Source organism: Epinephelus lanceolatus, chromosome 11 (genome assembly GCF_041903045.1).
Source record: "Epinephelus lanceolatus isolate andai-2023 chromosome 11, ASM4190304v1, whole genome shotgun sequence".
NCBI lineage: Eukaryota > Metazoa > Chordata > Actinopteri > Perciformes > Serranidae > Epinephelus > Epinephelus lanceolatus.
The window spans coordinates 12,271,047-12,290,093 of NC_135744.1; the positions used below are offsets into that span (position 1 = coordinate 12,271,047).

The window sequence follows — 19,047 nt, forward strand, 5'->3', positions numbered from 1 at the left end:
TAATAATAATAAGTTACTGTGGACCTATATGCTATGCTTTTTAATAAAATTACCAGAGGAGTTAGCTGAAAAACAGGTAATGTCAGCCTGAATTACTCGCGTGCGTCCCCGGTGAAAATCGCTGACATGCATGGGAAATACGGCTTCTACAGGCTCTCCATAGCTTACTGTCAGGACTCAGGGACCAGAAATCGGAATGGCAAACCATCGGAATGGCGACATTTCGGAGTGGCGGCCTGTAACTGTTGGTTAAATGGCCCGTTCGGTTGGTATTCGGATAACTGGGGCTTAGAAGTTATCCACATTTTATGCCCCTGCACAGGCGATCACCCTGACTGGAGGTATTGGAGCATTATGTTTCGGGTTGTCCATCCATCCCATTCTCAGGCCATGATCTTGAGAACGCCTTGACAGAATTTTCTTCAAATTTGGCGCAATGTCCACTTGGACTCAACAGTGAACTGTATAAATTTTGGTGGTCAAAGTCTTGTGAATGCGATATCTTGAGGAGATGGAATATATCTAGGTGCAGAGACGTTCACTTGGATGAAGCTCAATCATGTGAACACAATATCTCAGCAGCACCGTAAGGGAATTTCTTCAAATTTGGGTGGTAATTCTTGGTTTAAAAAAAAAATGAATAAAAATTTGTGCCATCTACTTCCATTATATTGGAGAGAAAGCAGACATCTCTATAGCCAATATTGCCAACGCTCTGCAACTCACACCAAAACAATCTAGACTGATAAATAGGAAAAGATATATTCTTTTGGTTTTGGGGTGAACTGTCCCTTTTAGACTAGTCACAAACGCTATTGCCGGATTGTCCTAATGTCTCAGCAGGTTGAGAAAATTGCCATGAATCTACAGCCATTATTTCAGCTGACACTAGTATGCACATTTGATTGTCGAGAGTTCAGTGTCCTTGCATTTTAAAGCTCTCTTTGCCTAGTTGATGCACTCATCTTCTTACTGTGCAGGATGATGTAGTTTTAATTTGTGTCTCATGAGACTTTGTTGTCGTCTAAGAACCCAGTGACCGGCCCTGTCGGCTCTACCATGTCAGGACCTTTGGGGAGCCTGTGGAACTAACCTGGGTGGAGGAAAAAGCAACTCACAGTTTCCATGGAGGGTTTGAATTTGAACAGCTGCCCCTACTGCGCCGGAGGGGGAAGCAAAGGGAGCAGAACTACAAATACACTGTAATTACTGTTTTATGAATGATGAGTAATTAATTGCATGCCCTAATAAAAACCTGATCTAAAACATCATAGGTTATCATCGTGCTAGACAATATAAAAGTTTGTAGACCTGTTCAGGAATACTTTCAGTTACATCGCTTATCCTAAACCAGTTCTTCTGTAAACTGCCATGATTTGTGAGCAAATATTGAGCAGTGTTTACCCTTTGTCTTCCTGCAGATTGCAAAGCGTTATCAGGACTCTTGGAAATCCAGCGTGGCAGAAGCGGAATTTTTTCTCCAAGAAAAACCCAAAACAGATTCCTCCATTCCTTCCTCCATAGACGATGCCTTCCACGACAGTCCCACAGTGGAGAGCGAGAATAAGGCCCAGCCAACCTTTCTTCCCTCCCCTTCACCACTTCCACTTCCTGAGTCATCGCACTTGACCAATGGATCCATTTCATCCCCAGTTACAATTCCAGCAAAGCCAAGCACTTTAAGGAAATCTGGCAAGAAGAAACCAAGTAAATCGTCAAAGGACATGAGTAGCAAACACTCTAAAAAGACGTTGCATAATAGCCCTGACCAGTCAGATAGAGGCAATGGAGAATGCCCATATTCTGACCTCGACTCAGTCCCTAAGATTTTGTGTCCTAAAGCACTTGAACGTCAGTCTAAGCTAGCTCCAACTCAGCCATCCGTTACAGTTGTCAAAGAGGTGAAGAAGCAGCCAGAGATTCAGAGTGGTCTGTGGTTCAGTAAATCAGGCAAAGACAGACGACCCAAAACAACCAGTCCGATGCCGGACCGCACTCTCTTTAGTAAGGTGCCCTGTAAGAAGAAGAACTCATCTGTTGTAACTAAAAAGACACTGGTTCCTAGTGCCTCCTCTTCCAGTGGTGGGCTCAGTGACCAGTCAGTGTTGTCAGACAAGCATAAGACTCCTGCTGAAACAAATCTGTCACCTGAACAGTTGGGACATTCAAAGTGTAAAAACCCCCTGGTTGCTAACAGGCCTTTTGGTACAGCTGGCAGTCCCACTGAACAGTCAGGACTGTCAGACAAGCAGAAGTCCCTCGTCTCTGTTGAGACTGGTGTGCCCTCTGACAAGTGTGGATATTCAAAGGGTAGACAGATTGTCAGTAATACAACTGACACTACTACTGGCTTGCTGTCTGACCAATTAGATAGCTCAGATGTTGAAAAGGCCTCACAGCCGCCAAGCCCAGTCACTGTCAATGACCAGTCCAACCAATCCAGATTGAGAGTTGGTCGAACTGAACATTCAGACATGATGGCTAATAAAAAGATCCATGTAACTGACAGGATTTCTGACCAAGCAGAAGAAAAAGAAACTAAAAAGAGTCCAGGGTCCCCTTTAAATATTGACACTACTGACCCATTAGTAAAGCTAGAAAAGCAAACAAGTCTGGTCTCGAAGTGTAGGCTGCCATTTGTCAAATTAATACGCAAGGACATAAAGGGTAAAAAGTTCCTAAATTCCAGTGTAACTGTTAGCCCTGGTGACCATCCTGGATGTACAAAGAATGAAAAAACACCAGGTACTGATGTGACTAAAGTGTCTACTAAACAATCAGAGTGGGTGGACGGCAAAGCAAGTGTCTCCCTAGAGCAGGTAGTCAGTTCAGAATCAATAAAGGTCTCAGTTAAGAAGTTGAAAGCAAGTGGTGGGACTGGTGTTCTGCGTCTCTCATCAGAATCAGGAAAAGCTAAAACTATTGTTGCCTCCAGTGTGGCCAGTGTGTCTGATGAGTTACGTAGCCAAGAAGCAGAACAGGTTTTAAATGTGAGCCCTGGCAATGTGACTTACTCATCCTCTAACCAATCAGAACAGCCAGAAGGAGAGAAGGTGTCTGCATCCAATGGAACAAGCATGTCCTCTGAAGAGTTAGGCAGCTCAGAGCAAAACAAAACATCTGCCACTAGTACAGATTTTAATGCAACTCCTCTGCTTTTGCACCGGCATGGGGATTCAGTATGTAAGAAAGCTCATGTGCCTGAAGGCCCATCTTCTGCAAAATCGAAGAAAGTCATCCACAAGTCAAAGCAGGTTCAAGAAGAAGTCAAGAAAGTCCTTCTCCATGAGCAGCCTGCCCACCTCCCAGCTAGCAGTCGGCTGATGACCAGAGCCCTGAGGGCCATGCAGGAGGCGGAACAGAAGAAGCGTGAAAAAGCCAGGAAGGAGGCTGAGCAGAAGGAACTCTTAAATCCTTACAGAAAAGCTGAGGATCTTGTGTGCAACACTGCGCGCAAGTCCAAACTGGACTTTAGCAATAAAATTAAATCTCTTAAATCTCATCATAATGACAATGGTGGGTATGATCAGGACACGTTTTCTAGCTGTAGCACCCCCTCTTTGACGTTTTCTGATACGGTTGACTTCGAAGTTGATGTCAAGAGCGAAGATGAAGACCTCTCAATATCCTCAACTCCACCAATGGACTTCATACCCCTTACTTCTAAGGTAAAGGCCAAGAGGGAAGATCATTCCTCTGATATACACTTCTCTTCCTCGCCTCCCTCACCATTTGCTTTTATGAATGCCTTTAAAAACGTGGAAGAGGTGTCCTTCCAGTCCCTGACAAATGATAGGGATGGTAAACCCATCTCTTTCAAACCAGATGCAAACTACAAGTTCAGCACTTTTCTCATGATGCTCAAGGACTTGCATGACACTAGAGAACGAGACGGGACCCCCTTAGAACTGGAAATTGGGCCCCCAAGTGCACATGTTAAGGAGGAACCTTTAGTGATGCCTGGAGAGGTTACACTCACAGGCCAAGCTCAACAAATCGAACATGTTAAAAATTCAAATTCAAGTCTAGACAAAATTGAAATCAAACACAGTGAGGAGAGCACAAGTCAGGCGTCCAAGAGGCCCTACAACAGAAGGGGCAGTTCCACTGGCGTTAGAAAGAAAGCCAACCGTAAAGTGCCTTGTCGTCCTGCCAGGTCTGGACCTGGTTTCCCAGGACTGGAGTCCTTGCCAGCAGTAGACTCTTCATCAGGAGTGGATTGCTCATCAAGAGTCCAGTCCCTGTTGGGCATACAGACCAGTGGCTGGAAGAAGCAGCCTGGAGATAGTGAAGGAGTGGTGGGGGAGGAGGAAGACAGGTGGAGCAGAATAAATGCGAATCTACAGAACATGGTGCCTTTGGAGCAGAGGGGGTGTGACACTACGCTGTGTCTGGAAAAGCCGAATGGCCTTGTTGGAGGCTGCACTGAGACTAACACAAACTTTATGTACAAGGCTGGAGAGGGCGACAAGGCTCCAAAAGGTAAGGACAGTCTAGTTTATCCCAGTGGGCAGTATTTTTGCCTTTAATGGATAGGACAGTTTAGCATGAAAGGGAGGGAGATAGAGGGGACGACACGCAGCAGGGGACTGCAGGCTGGAATCAAACTTGGGCCGCTGCAGCAAGGACAGGGACTTTGTACATGGGGTGCCTTCTCTATCCACTAAGCCACTGATGCCTCACTGAAGCACAGTGTGACCCAAATCCTGGGAGTATTCCATTTCTCTGAAAGAGAAGTTGTAGTTATTATAGTTTTGTCCCCTGATTTTCAGAAGAAAAGAAGTTTTTCTCAGAGTCGAATTGCAGGTACCAGCACTGGTACCAGTTCAAATGTGAATGGTACCAAACCCTAGTTGGCTGTACATCCACAGGTACATGGCAAATTTTTACTTTAACTACTTAAATGGTGCCAGTTTGCCAAAATTTTAACAAATTTACACAGACATTCAAAAGTTTGGAATTGCCTCTCCTAAAAGTTTGATTGGGTCATACACTGTATTAAGAAATGGAAGTAGCCACTATAAAGTCACCTAGGGGTTTCTGGGCTCCTGTTTTTAAGCCTAAAGTTTGGCTTTTTGACAGTCGCAAAGAGAAAGGAGCTGTGGAGGAGCGAGGGGTAGATCTGACTCAAAAGCCCTTTTTACAAAGAGATTGCATTATAGTGCCACTACTACTGCGGGATTTATACTCCTGTGTTGAATCGATACAGTACCTACAGTGCGTTATTTTAAACAGCATGATGACATTGCAGACTCAAAAGAGGTGTGACAAGCATGACATGTAACACAACTGCATAGGCCTCTAGTGTGACATATAACATATGTGTCAGCATATTACCGTCTCTTTTATGCAGTAGCTAATCTTATTCTCTGCTCAGAGGGTACGGCTCTCCCAGACTCCATTGTTTTCACAATTTGCAGACATTTTTGGCCGCTGTTCTTGGTCTGTGAGTTAGCTGCTAACTTCTACCAGCTACTTTTCAAATCTCCCAGGTGGGGGGTGCATGCATAACACATCGTCAGAATGTGACATAGTGCTGCCCATGATCTCGTCCTGCTGGCTGTCCCATTTATACAGACATTGTTTTGGTGCTGTTATTACCTCCAGTGGAACCTTAAAGGCGACACAACTCATTTAATTTCTCTATTACTCTACTGTAAACATCAGGAAGTAAAAAAAGCAAGTGTCTTTTCTTATTTACTTTCTTTCAGCACATAAACGAATTAGGAAACCAAGCAAGAGGCTGATTGAATGGACTGAAGAATATGATCAGATTTTCTCCACCAGGAAGAAAACCAAAAAGCCTCTCCAGTTGATTGGAAAGGTAAAAATCACACAAAGTAAGATCTTTTGTAACTTAGTAATTATATGTTGTTGGCACTAAGCGTCACTTGTTTGCAGCTACACACAAAGCTCGCATCACTGAAATCATTTTGTTTTCTCAGGCTGCTCAGCCCATAACGTCCACGTCCGAACCCCCGGCATTGGACAACAGCGCACACGACCACCCGTCCTTGAATTTGCTTCCTGAAATACAGACCCCACCTCCTGAGGAGATCACCGCAACAACACCCTCTGAAATACAAATTCCCAGCACTGAAAACACAACTACCCAAGATGCACCGGTGCTTTCCATCGACACACTAACCCCTCCTCCTGAAGCTGACCCCTCGCTGTCAGAAGGCCTCGTCAAAGACAATGGTGAGGACATTATTGTGTTTGTTTGCAGCTTAAAACAGAGAGTGTGAAGTTTTCTCAGAGAGAATAAAGTCTTCAACACACTGCATGGCCAAAAGAATGTGGACACCTGAACGAGGACTTGCAGTCAGTCTTCCAATGCATCATAAAGGTGCTGGATTAGGTTGAGATTAAATTCTTCCACACCAAACTGGGAAAATCATTTCTGTATGGACCTGAGTTTGTGCATGAGCGATTAACATGTTGAAACAGGAAAAAAAACTGTTTCAAAACTGTTGTCACAAAGATGGAAGTTCACAGTTAAAAATATTGTGTGCTGGAGGAAATAGTAGTAGTTGTAGTTGTAGTAGCAGTAGTAGTAATGATATAGTGATGCCTTAGTACGTTTGCAGCATTTTACAGTTGCTGACAGATGAATTTGTTGTTGGTCATGAGATGATTAACAGGAGAGGAAAGAAGGAAAGAGACTTTAATTTCTGCTCCACAGATCATTTTTCGGACCTTAATCTTTGCTGTTTTTTTTAAATCTTAGGTAATTTGACATTTTTAGGTCTCAAACGGTCATTTAAACAAAACCATCAGAGCAGTTCAGGGGATTCACTCTGAAGAGGAAGACGTTTAAACATTTCCCCCTAAAACACCGCTTTGCTTTGTGTTATTTTTTTGTGAAGGATCACAAGCCAAAGTCAGGGAACTACTGGGTGAATATACAACAATGAGTGTTTTTATTTATCATATGTGATTCACAGGAAGTGCTCCTGTGCTGGAGAAGAAGCGGAAGAGGAAACCAACGCAGAAGATCCTGGAGTACTGTCTGGAGGCCGAGGCCTCAACAGGCCCCAAGAAGAAGGTAAATGTATCTGTTGTTTGTACATGTGTTCATCTGTGGTACATCTGTGTGAGTGTGTGTCACGTGTGTGTATTTATTCTCTCAGGTACCACTTTACAGTCCAGTCCCGTCCAGAGCAGTTGTCCAGCTCTACAGTAAACTCAAAAGTGTTGTGTTTTTGTAAAGTCTGTGTATGTTGCACTGGGTTATCATGATATGTTTTTTATATTATTACATAAATAAATATTTTCAATATCTAAATATTGTTTTAATACAGTTCAATGCAACATCAGCACCAACTGCAGCCTCCAAAATGATAATTAGATTAATTCAGTCAAAAATTAGCCACAAAACAAAATAATTCAGTTCAGTCTGCAGCAACATGGAGACAGAGAACAGCATGTTGGACAGACACAGTATTCAGGATCAGGGAAGATAACACAAACGCAGTATCACGTATGAATGGATTAGGACGTTTCAGTACAAAGTTTTAATGCTTCAGTTTGACAGGAAGAGGTTTTGTTCATGTTTCTCTTTTCACAGGTCAAAACACTGAAGAATAATTCAAATCCTGTGGCTCACTCAGGTCAGTGAATCACCTCACAGCATTGTGTTTTCCTACTGTGGTGCAATTCATTATAGTATATGTTGCTTTTTTATTTGTGTACATTTTGTGTGAAAATGATTTCCCTAGGAGTTTGTCTGGCTAACTTCAGAAAATTGAAGAGTGGAGAATTCAGCACTTTTTACTGTGAAAGATCACCAGTAAAAGTTTCTAAACACAACCACACATGTTCCAACCAAAATCAGGAAGAAATTAACAACATGGGCGACCAAGTTGACATGTTTCCCTGATGTAAGCATGTAGCTACATGTAGCACTGTACTTTCAGCCAAAGAATGACCATGAAAAAGTCACTACTAAAAGCTTTTAAACCCAACTAGACATGTTCCAGCAGGAATATAATCTTAAACTGGAGTGAAATTGACAACTTCAGCAACCAAGATTACATGTTTCCTTGACATTAGCGTGTAGCTACATGTAGCAGTGTACCTTAAGATGAGGAAAAGCTATAACAGAGAACAGTGGCACTTTCTACCAAAAAACAATACCCAATAAAAGCTCCTAAACCAAAACGTTAACAATTAAACTTGTTCGAGCAGGAATATGATCTGAAATCAGATCAGGGAAACATTTACAGCATCACCAACCAAGATGACATGTTTCCTGACGTTAGCATGTAGCTACATGCATGTAAGCAGTGCATTTGCAGCCAGGGAATGACTGTAACAGAGAACAGTGGCACTTTTATCTGTAAAAACTCACCAAGACAAGCTTCTAAACACAACTAGAAGACATGTTTAGCAGAAATTGGGTAGAATTTACAACATCAGAAACCCAGATTACATGTTTCTCAGACATTAGCATATAGCTACATGTAGCAGTGTACTTTCAGCAGGGGGATGCCTGTAATGGAAAATCTTCCAAGGAAAATCCCCAATAAAAGTTTCCAAACCAAAATCTTGACAACCGAACATGCTCCAGCAGGAGTATGATCTGAAATCAGGGAGAAATGTACACCATTAGCGACCAGGATTACATGTTTCCCTGATGTTAGCATGTTGCCACATGTAGCAATGTACCCTGTAAAGAACAACAGTGGCACTTTCTACCAAGAAAAATCCCCAATAAAAGCTTCTAAACCAAAATCTTAATAACCAAATGTGTTCCAACAGGAATATGATATGAAATCAGGGAGAAACTGACAACATCAGAAACAGGTTTACATGTTTCCCAGACGTTAGCATGTAGCTACATGTAGCAGTGTACTTTCCAAGGAGTGACTGTAATGGAGAATAGTGGACCTTTCTACCATGACAAATCCCCAATGAAAGCTTCTAAACATGTTCCAGCAGGAATATGATCTGAAAAACTGACAACTTCAGCAACCAAGATTACATGTTTCCCTGACATTAGCCCGTAGCTACATGTAGCACTGTACTTTCAGCAGAGGAATGACTGTAACGGAGAACAGTGGCACTTTTATCTGTAAAAACTGACCAATAAAAGCTTCCTAACGGAACTGGACATGTTCCAAACAAAATTGGGAAGAAATGTACGTCAGCAATCAAGATGACATATTTCCCTTATGTTAGCATGCAGCTACATGTAGCAGTGTAGGCTACATAATGTAAATACTAAATCCAGCACACCATGACATCATACTGTAGCCAGAGTAGAAAAACTGTTGGAAACAGTGTTGTGAACAGTCTGAGGTTTCTGCCTAAAGGATTACTTTTACACACTTTAACATCATTATTTAAAACGTTGGCCACATTTATGAACTTCCTTTATTGTTACATTATATAAAAGACACAAAATACCCCTTTAAAGAGTTAAATGTTACTCATAAGGCAAATAGGATTTAAAATAATCCAGATTCTTAATCAGAATAAATTGTTTAACTCTGAAATTGTATTGCAGTGTTGTGACTTAAATGAATAATTGTGATGAACACTGCTTAAATATGGTAACTAACACATCTGTCTTGTAACTAACACATCTTTGTTACACCCAGATTCTGGACCGCCATCTTTTAAATCAAAGAGTAAGCAGCTCACAGCAGCCAGCTCCGCACCGACACCCACAGAAGCTTCCACCTGTGCGCCCAAAGATCCCCCTCCCACCTCTCCTGCACCTTCCACTCCAGCGCCAAACCCACCCGAACCTGCCCCAGTGGAGACGGCGTCAGAAGGCATAGATGCTCCTCAAGCAGAGGACAAAAAGGACACAGCAGAGTCAGAGGTCAGTTGTCTTACTTTTGTTCCTCTGTTCATTCTGCACACTGAAGGAACTTTGTTGCATTAAAGTGAATGATTTACTGTCACTTTGCACACTGTGCTCTTCCACTTGCTCTTCTCTTAAGTTGCTAAATTTGATTTCAGGATTCATATTTATCAGTGATGCATATTCGCTCCTATTTTAAGTCTTGAATTAAAAGATTTTATCAGCTTAATTTACACCCTCATCAGAGCTGATGAAGTTTCACAGTAAAGTGAAACATTGCGTAGATGTAAGTCTGCGGAAATCTTTTCTAACAGTCTGGACTATTTCTAGCATCTTGCCAAGAATGCGCTGGGTGAAGCGGTGGTTTGCCTGCATCATCAACTTAATTTAGGAAATGAATCTTATCTGGGCCGATATTTAGGAGAGCTCCAGAGGTGTCCTAGTCTGTCAGCAGGTGCCAGGAGACAGTGTTCAAACAGAGAAAGAGCACGTTCTGTGGGAGGAAAGATATGTTAATGACAATTAAAAGAGATGATTTAATAAAGATTCAATCTGTTTTTTTTTACGGGCAAAAGGGAGCAACTTCCCAGCAGGGAAACAACAGCTCACATCGAATCATTTTTGCAGTAATGTATCAAATTTAAATCCTGCTCACAGATCGTTTCTCCACCACTGAGTTTGTAGATATTGAAAAACAAGCTGAATGTTCAATTAGTTATTCGTTCATTTGTATAAAATTCCCTGAAGAGGAGCCAAATTTAAGACGTATATGTTTATATTGTTGCAGTGGATTTCCCAACACTGAAATCATATACTTTCTCCATCTTTGAATGTGAATGAGTTAACAGGAGGAGTAGTTGAAAGGTGGGAGAGAAGATTAAAAATCCAACAGCCCTCCTGAGGTGATATTTGATGATTAAGATGTGTAAAACAACTGCTGCATTTGTTGTTGTTTTAGTGGTGTACTCAAACAACACATCGTTACAAAGCAATGCTCCTTGTGGTGCCATTAATGCTGACCTTTTTTAAATTTTTCAGGGGGGCTTTTTTTAGCCTTTGTTTGGTAGGGCAATGTTAGTGTGAAATGGGGACAGAGAGTGGATGACATGCAGCAAAGGGACATGGGTCGGAATTGAACCTATGACGCTGCGGCAACACGCTGACATTAGTCCAGATCTAAATCCAGTGAAATATTTAAAGGTGCTGTATGTAAGAATGTGGCCAAAACGGTTACTGCACTCAAAATCAAAATGCTGCCGCGAGTTGTGTCCGCCCCCCCTCCCCTACAGAATCGAGGTTGCTGGACAGCGGCACGCTGGAGACTGATTTGTTTGCCCACGGGTCGCTGCGTCCTTGATCTTCGGTTTTTCAGCGGACCGTTGGAGCAAGTCCAGCTTCTCTGCTGCTAACGCTGCTGCCAGGATACAGCTGAGGAGGAGCCGGCTGCTAATGCTATGTACCGGTACACTGCTAATGCTGCTTGCCGTGCTGCTAACGTTTGTTGACCCACCTGCACATGGGTTACAATGTATGATCGAAAATGAATAACAGTTGAAAGTATTCGAAATGTCCATCCCCGTCTAGCTATGATGCTAGTTAGCCAACTTTGGCTAAAGCTTACCTGTCGAGGAGAAGAGTAGCCACTCCGACATCCGATTTCAAATTCTTCTCCTCTTTCAACCGTTTCCACCGTTCAAAAGCATCTCCTATATAGACCCTCGCTTTGCCTCGAGTTTTGTCTTGGCGTTTTTGGGAATCATAACGAGGTCATTTGGGTTTAGTCGTACTGTCAGCCATTGTAGCGCAGTCGTAACTGTAACTGATGCTGAGACTCTACTGACTGTGTGACTGGTAGACAGCGGTGGGTGGCGCAACAGGCCAAAACACAAATTCAAAACATAAACATGATTTGCGGACCGTAAAAAATTTTTTTAAATGCGAATATTCTGGCTGTACAATTGTTGTCGGTGAGATCAGTATGTTATATGAACATTATTCCTTAGTCTCTGTGACATATTAGGAGGATTTTACAACTATTTGCTTTAGATTTCTTACATATAGCTCCTTTAATCTAAAGAAATTATTACATCCACATACAGTACAGGCCAAAAGTTTGGACACACCTTCTCATTCAATGCGTTTTCTTTATTTTCATGACTATTTCATGACATTGTAGATTCTCACTGAAGGCATCAAAACTATGAATGAACACATGTGGAGTTATGTACTTAACAAAAAAAGGTGAAATAACTGAAAACATGTTTTATATTCTAGTTTCTTCAAAATAGCCACCCTTTGCTCTGATTACTGCTTTGCACACTATTGGCATTCTCTCCATGAGCTTCAAGAGGTAGTCACCTGAAATGGTTTCCACTTCACAGGTGTGCCTTATCAGGGTTAATTAGTGGAATTTCTTGCTTTATCAATGGGGTTGGGACCATCAGTTGTGTTGTGCAGAAGTCAGGTTAATACACAGCCGACAGCCCTATTGGACAACTGTTAAAATTCATATTATGGCAAGAACCAATCAGCTAACTAAAGAAAAACGAGTGGCCATCATTACTTTAAGAAATGAAGGTCAGTCAGTCCGGAAAATTGCAAAAACTTCAAATGTGTCCCCAAGTGGAGTCGCAAAAACCATCAAGCGCTACAACGAAACTGGCACACATGAGGACCGACCCAGGAAAGGAAGACCAAGAGTCACCTCTGCTTCTGAGGATAAGTTCATCCGAGTCACCAGCCTCAGAAATTGCAAGTTAACAGCAGCTCAGATCAGAGACCAGATGAATGCCACACAGAGTTCTAGCAGCAGACCCATCTCTAGAACAACTGTTAAGAGGAGACTGCGCCAATCAGGCCTTCATGGTCAAATAGCTGCTAGGAAACCACTGCTAAGGAGAGGCAACAAGCAGAAGAGATTTGTTTGGGCCAAGAAACACAAGGAATGGACATTAGACCAGTGGAAATCTGTGCTTTGGTCTGATGAGTCCAAATTTGAGATCTTTGGTTCCAACCGCCGTGTCTTTGTGAGACGCAGAAAAGGTGAACGGATGGATTCCACATGCCTGGTTCCCACTGTGAAGCATGGAGGAGGAGGTGTGATGGTGTGGGGGTGTTTTGCTGGTGACACTGTTGGGGATTTATTCAAAATTGAAGGCACACTGAACCAGCATGGCTACCACAGCATCCTGCAGCGACATGCCATCCCATCCGGTTTGCGTTTAGTTGGACGATCATTTATTTTTCAACAGGACAATGACCCCAAACACACCTCCAGGCTGTGTAAGGGCTATTTGACCAAGAAGGAGAGTGATGGAGTGCTGCGGCAGATGACCTGGCCTCCACAGTCACCGGACCTGAACCCAATCGAGATGGTTTGGGGTGAGCTGGACCGCAGAGTGAAGGCAAAGGGGCCAACAAGTGCTAAACACCTCTGGGAACTCCTTCAAGACTGTTGGAAAACCATTTCAGGTGACTACCTCTTGAAGCTCATGGAGAGAATGCCAAGATGCAGCTTCTTTTCTCAAGAAAATATTCAGACGAGGATTAAAAAAGACGTTTATTTCAGTGTGTTGAAACTTGTGTAACTCAGTGACAGGAGCACTTACAGTAATTCTGACTGTTGGGGAAAAAGACCATGCATGTACATGAACTGGCTTTCACTCTGGGTGTGCCTTGGATTGGCATTTTAGGTGAAACTTACAGCACCTAATTGATCTGTTGAATATTTTCTTGAGTCGTTTGGTCCATAAAATGTCAGAAGATGGTGAAAAATGTCGATCAGTGTTTCCCAAAGCCCAAGAAGACGTCCTCAAATGTCCTGTTTTGTCCACAACCCAAATATATCCAGTTTACTGTCACAGAGGAGCAAATAAATCAGAAAATATTCACATTTAAAAAGCTGGAATCAGATAAATTTGACCTTTTTTTCCCCTAAAAACGACTCAAACCAATTAATGATTGTCAGTTTAGTTTGCAGTAAATGTAATGTTTGAAAACTAATAAATTAATCGTTGCTGCTCTACATTTACTGCTCAAGCTCATGATCGAGTTATTGAGATTTAGTATGTATTAATTTTGGCATCAGAGTTAAGTCACAGATTGTATTTGCTTCACACACAAAGCTTACACATAAAAGAGCTGTGATACATCATCACATATCTGCACACATCAAAGATAATTTGTACTTTGTGGTTGTGAGTGTTGTTAAACTGTAACTTCTGTAACTGTAGGAAGCTTCCTGAATAACTTTCAGGCTCTGATTTATGAATTCTTCCGTTGTCTCTGAAGGGTGACCTGTCCGGCTTGGATCACAGCTTCTCCTCCATGAAGGATGACTTGTTGCTGTGCGATGATCCACTTTTACCCTCGAGGAAGATCATTGGGGACCGAGGAGGTCCTGCCTCCATGAAGGAGAATATATGTCAGGTGAGCGTTGGGTGTGTGTTGTCACTACCTCACTGGATAACCAGGTGCTCAGGTGACAAGGGAACATTAAAATATCTGTTAGATAGTTTTCATGTCATAAGGACATATTTTTGACATGACTGCACACCAGGTTTTTCTGTCTCAGAACTTTTCTTAATCTACCACAGAAGTTTCTTGGTGTTAGGAGCGGGTGATATGGCCCTAAAATAATATCATGATATCTCAGGGTATTTTTGTGCTAATGATATTAGTAAAAAAAAATGTATCATTAATTAAAGAACATAGAATTGTGATCTAGTTTTACACTTTGCTTCAAATATTCAGTAAAAACTAAAATGATCTCTCATTTCTTTAGTTTGTGAACAACAGTAACTCAGAGTGAGATTCAGATTCTGTCACAATATTAATAAAATCTACCACAAATGACACATTTAAACAGCTCCCAAATACAAAAAATGTCCCCTGGGATCTATATATATAAATCAACAGGCGATTTCCTTCTTTTAGTAAAATTGTGAATGTAGTATCTCAAGAACAACTTCAAGGAATTTCTTCAACTTGGGCACGAATGTTCAGTTGGACTAAATTAATTGATTAGAATTTGGTGGTCAAATGTCAAGGTGAGTGTGACCTCACTATAATTAATTTGCTAATTATGACAAAACGTCACACAGATGTCTAACAGGATAAAATAATGAAGTGATGACAATTTCTATCCAAAAGGTCAAAGGTCAGCTTGACTGTGACATCGTCATGTTTTAACGTCATATCTCAGGAACAGAAGGGGAGACATTTGGTCAGATACTGAATTGGTGACTCTAATCTTGAAACTGTGCTGATTGTATAGATCTTCTGTGTGTGAAGCATCCATGTTTTCACTGACATAGATGGAAATTGCAATTTGACAGGTGTGTGAAGGCACATAACCACAAGGCTGTAATTCTAGTTTATGTTTTATGCCTGGGGTAATTATGGGTAATTATTGTGTGAGAATTAGATGTCAGATTAGATCAGTGATTGTCAGTGATGGAGGCTGTTACTTCTCTGTGCAGTTTTGGCCTCTGCTATCTGATCTCCACCTGCTCACAGATTGTTTTTTTTTTTTTTTACATTATTTTTTAATATTTGCAAAAAGATAAACTATAGAACAGTCATGTTGCCATTTCTTGCCTCCACTGTCAGCTATGTCTTCTCCTCAAGCACCGACTGGATAACTTGTCTCATTAGAAAGTACACAAGTTTCTTGTTATGACAACATGTCACACTGCAGGGATAATTGCACCAAGTGAAACCTCTACATCTCTGCAGGCGTCCATTTAAAATAACTGACTTCCTGCTGCTTCCTGCCATTGTAGCTACATGTCTGAACGTACCAGACCACTCTCTACAGACTATGGGACATTACTGTTTAAGTTCCAACCGGCCTGCAAGAGGAAAATACAGTTTGTTACTAAACACACCAAAATATATTCTCCCATTTTATCAACATAAGTGACACAGTTACCCCACAGGTAAGGTTTGTAAGATGACAGTGGCCCTAAGTATGTATTTTGTATCAGTCTGTGGATCCCCAACAACAGTCCCACCCTAAAACCATCAGACTACACAGAAAGTAGACATCTAAAACACTTGACTATATTCACAGCTACTTTGAATCATCCATCCATTTTCATCCGCTTATCCGGGGCCAGGTTGCAGGGGCAGCAGGCCAAGCAAAGCACCCCAGACGTCCCTCTCACCAGCAACACTTTCCAGCTTCTGCTGGGGGATCTTAAAGAGTTCACGGGCCAGATGAGATATGTAATTCCTCCAGTGTGTTCTGGGTCTGCCCGGGGCCTCCTACCAGTGGGACATGCCTGGAACATCTCTAAAAGGAGGCGCCCAGGAGGATCCTGATCAAATGCCCGAACCACCTCAACTGATCCCTTTCAATTCAAAGGAGCAGCAGCTCTATGCCGAGCTCCCTCCAGATGTCCAAGCTCCTCCCCCTATCTCTAAGGCTGAGCCCAGCCACCCCATGCAGGAAACTCATTTTGGCTGCTTGTATCCACAGTCTCGTTCTTTCAGTCTCTACCCAAAGCTCATGACCATAGGTGAGGGCTGGGATGTGGTTGGACCAGGAAATCGAAAGCTTCGCCTTCAACTGAGCTACCTTTTAACTACGATGGTGTGGTGCAGCGCCCGCATAACCATACTACCCTCAATCGTGAACAAGACCATGAACTCCTTCACTTGAGGCAGTAACTCTCTCCCAACCCAGACTTTGAATCACTCTTATTGTATTTGGTCTTTAAAGTATGGTGTGTTTTCTGTCCAGGTGTGTGAGAAGACGGGGGAGCTGCTGCTGTGTGAGGGTCAGTGCTGTGGAGCCTTCCACCTGCCCTGCATCTCTCTGGCCGAGGCCCCTAAAGGGAAGTTTGTCTGTCCGGAGTGCAAATCAGGTACATCTGTGTCTATAAGTATTCTCTGAAAAAGGCCTCCAACTGAATTAAATAAATATACTGTGTAAGTAAACAGCCTGGGAAAAACCAGCCAATCAGAGAGAGCCAGCAGCGTCTCTAAGCATCAACAAAAACCCTGCTGAGCTCCTCCAATTGTAACTGTAGTACATTAACATAAACTTTACAAATAACAAGACTCCAGTTTATTGTTTGTATGATTTACAAGGCTTAGTGGTCAGCAGGTTGGTTATTGGGTGTATTTGTGTTATAATAGTTCCCTTGATATAAATATAAATTTCAAAAGTATATCTGATAGATGTTAACTTGCTCCTCTAAAGGTTCAAAAGGTGAAAATTATTATTTTTTCCTAAGGCATCCACACGTGCTTTGTCTGTAAGAAGCGCAGTGAGGACGTGCGGCGTTGTATGATTCCTGTGTGTGGGAAGTTTTACCATGGGGAGTGTATCGCAAACTACGCCCCAACCGCGCCTGTGAACCGAGGCTTCCGCTGCTCCATCCACGTCTGTCTCACCTGCTTCATCACTAACCCCAACAGCTCGTCCATCTCTAAAGGTCAACCAGGGGACACTCATTTCATCGTAATTACCTGTGTTATTTGGTGCGCCGTCCACACACTGACTGCCGATTTGTTTTTCCATAGGTCGCCTGGTTCGATGTGTGCGCTGCCCAGTAGCCTATCACGCTACAGACCTGTGCATGGCAGCAGGCAGCGTCATCCTGTCCAACAACAGCATCATCTGCCCTAACCACTTCACCCCCCGCCGCGGCGTCAAGAACCACGAACACGTCAACGTCAGCTGGTGTTTCGTCTGCACTGAAGGTACGACTTTGACAGCTGAAACTTTCAGCCTGAAGCCAGTAGTTTAAAGGAAAAGTCAGACATTTGGGGAACTACGCTTATTCACTTTTTTGCTAGGAGTTACATGAAAGGATTTATAGCAGTCTCATGTCTGTCCAGGACATTTAAAGCCACTGCTAGCTTAGCTTAGCAGTAGCAGGATCTAGTTGCCTGCACATAACCTCCTGTAAAACTTACTGATTTTTTTATTTGAATTGATTTGTCATTTCTACACTTCAGGTTTCATTCATACTTACACATATGTCAATAAATTAGAGGTGCTTGTAGGCAGATTTTGTTACTGCGAACAGAGCCAGGCTGTTTCCTGCAGTTTCCAGTCTTTGTGCTAAGTTAAGCTAACCAGCTGCTGGCTGTTGCTTCCTATAGTACAGTCACAAGAGTGGTATTAATCCTTTCATCTAACTCTCAGCAAGAGAGCAAATAAACTCAGGACACAGGACCAAAAACCTACATGTAACTTCAGTGTAGCTCTGGCCAAACAGTAGCTAGCAAACGTTCACATGCGCACCTTAAAACAGTGAAAACAGTGCAGTTCCTCCTTCCTTCCTGCAGGTGGCAGTCTGCTGTGCTGTGAGTCTTGTCCTGCTGCGTTCCACCGGGAGTGTCTGAACATGGAAATGCCTAAAGGCAGCTGGTACTGCAACGACTGCAAGGCTGGGAAGAAACCTCGTTACAAGGACATCCTCTGGGTGAAGGTTGGCCGTTACAGGTCAGTTTTCTCTTTTAAACTAAATTAGATTTATGTTACAGTAAGATATTTTAGGATATTTTATTTGCCTGTGCCTTTTGTGTTTCGTCCTCTCTTGCTCCATAAAGGTGGTGGCCAGCAGAGGTCAGCCATCCCAAAACAATCCCAGAGAACATCCAGCGTATGAGGCACGACGTCGGGGAGTTTCCCGTCCACTTCTTCGGCTCCAACGACTACCTGTGGACCTACCAGGCCAGGGTCTTCCCTTATATGGACGTGGACGCCAACAGCAAAGAGAAGATGGGGAAAGGTGTCGATGCCACCTACAAGAAAGGTATCCTGCGTGTTCAGGCAGATGTTGGTTGTGTCTTCAGTTTGTACCTGCGAGGATGACCGATTCTCTGACTGTTGATCTTCCTCCTCAGCTTTGGAGGAGGCGGCTGTTCGATTTCGTGAGCTGCAGGCGGAAAAGGAGCTTCGGCAGCTTCAGGAGGACAGGAAGAACGACAGGAAGCCTCCGCCCTACAAACATATCAAGGTTCAGACTTGTGGTCTTACTTTGTCTTTCTGAACTCTGAAAATGCTTCATTGATCCTCCAAGTGTCTTAAAAAGTGAATCAGTGGTGACTTAATCTTTTATTATCGTTAACTCCACTTCTACGCCGATGACACCCAACTCTATCTATCCACCAAGCCTACTTCCACTTTTTCACCCACTTCCCTGTCTGACTGCTTATTGGATACTAAATCTTGGTTCTTGTACAACTTCCTCAACCTTCACAGTGATAAGACTGAG

General features: G+C 42.7%; 1 protein-coding gene across 4 annotated transcripts in view; it reads left to right on the forward strand.

The window, feature by feature from the left end:
• nsd1b (nuclear receptor binding SET domain protein 1b) overlaps positions 1-19,047 on the forward strand; it is a 38,641-nt gene that overhangs the window by 11,162 nt on the left and 8,432 nt on the right. For all 4 annotated transcript variants that reach the window (XM_078172268.1, XM_078172270.1, XM_033641389.2 and 1 more), the window contains exons 4-17: positions 1,030-1,202; positions 1,422-4,482; positions 5,712-5,824; positions 5,946-6,201; positions 6,948-7,048; positions 7,571-7,613; positions 9,606-9,832; positions 14,105-14,242; positions 16,560-16,683; positions 17,056-17,256; positions 17,345-17,524; positions 18,116-18,272; positions 18,380-18,585; positions 18,677-18,789. In XM_078172268.1, the coding sequence (XP_078028394.1) occupies positions 1,030-1,202; positions 1,422-4,482; positions 5,712-5,824; positions 5,946-6,201; positions 6,948-7,048; positions 7,571-7,613; positions 9,606-9,832; positions 14,105-14,242; positions 16,560-16,683; positions 17,056-17,256; positions 17,345-17,524; positions 18,116-18,272; positions 18,380-18,585; positions 18,677-18,789 (5,093 nt within the window). The remainder of the gene's footprint in view (positions 1-1,029; positions 1,203-1,421; positions 4,483-5,711; positions 5,825-5,945; positions 6,202-6,947; positions 7,049-7,570; positions 7,614-9,605; positions 9,833-14,104; positions 14,243-16,559; positions 16,684-17,055; positions 17,257-17,344; positions 17,525-18,115; positions 18,273-18,379; positions 18,586-18,676; positions 18,790-19,047) is intronic.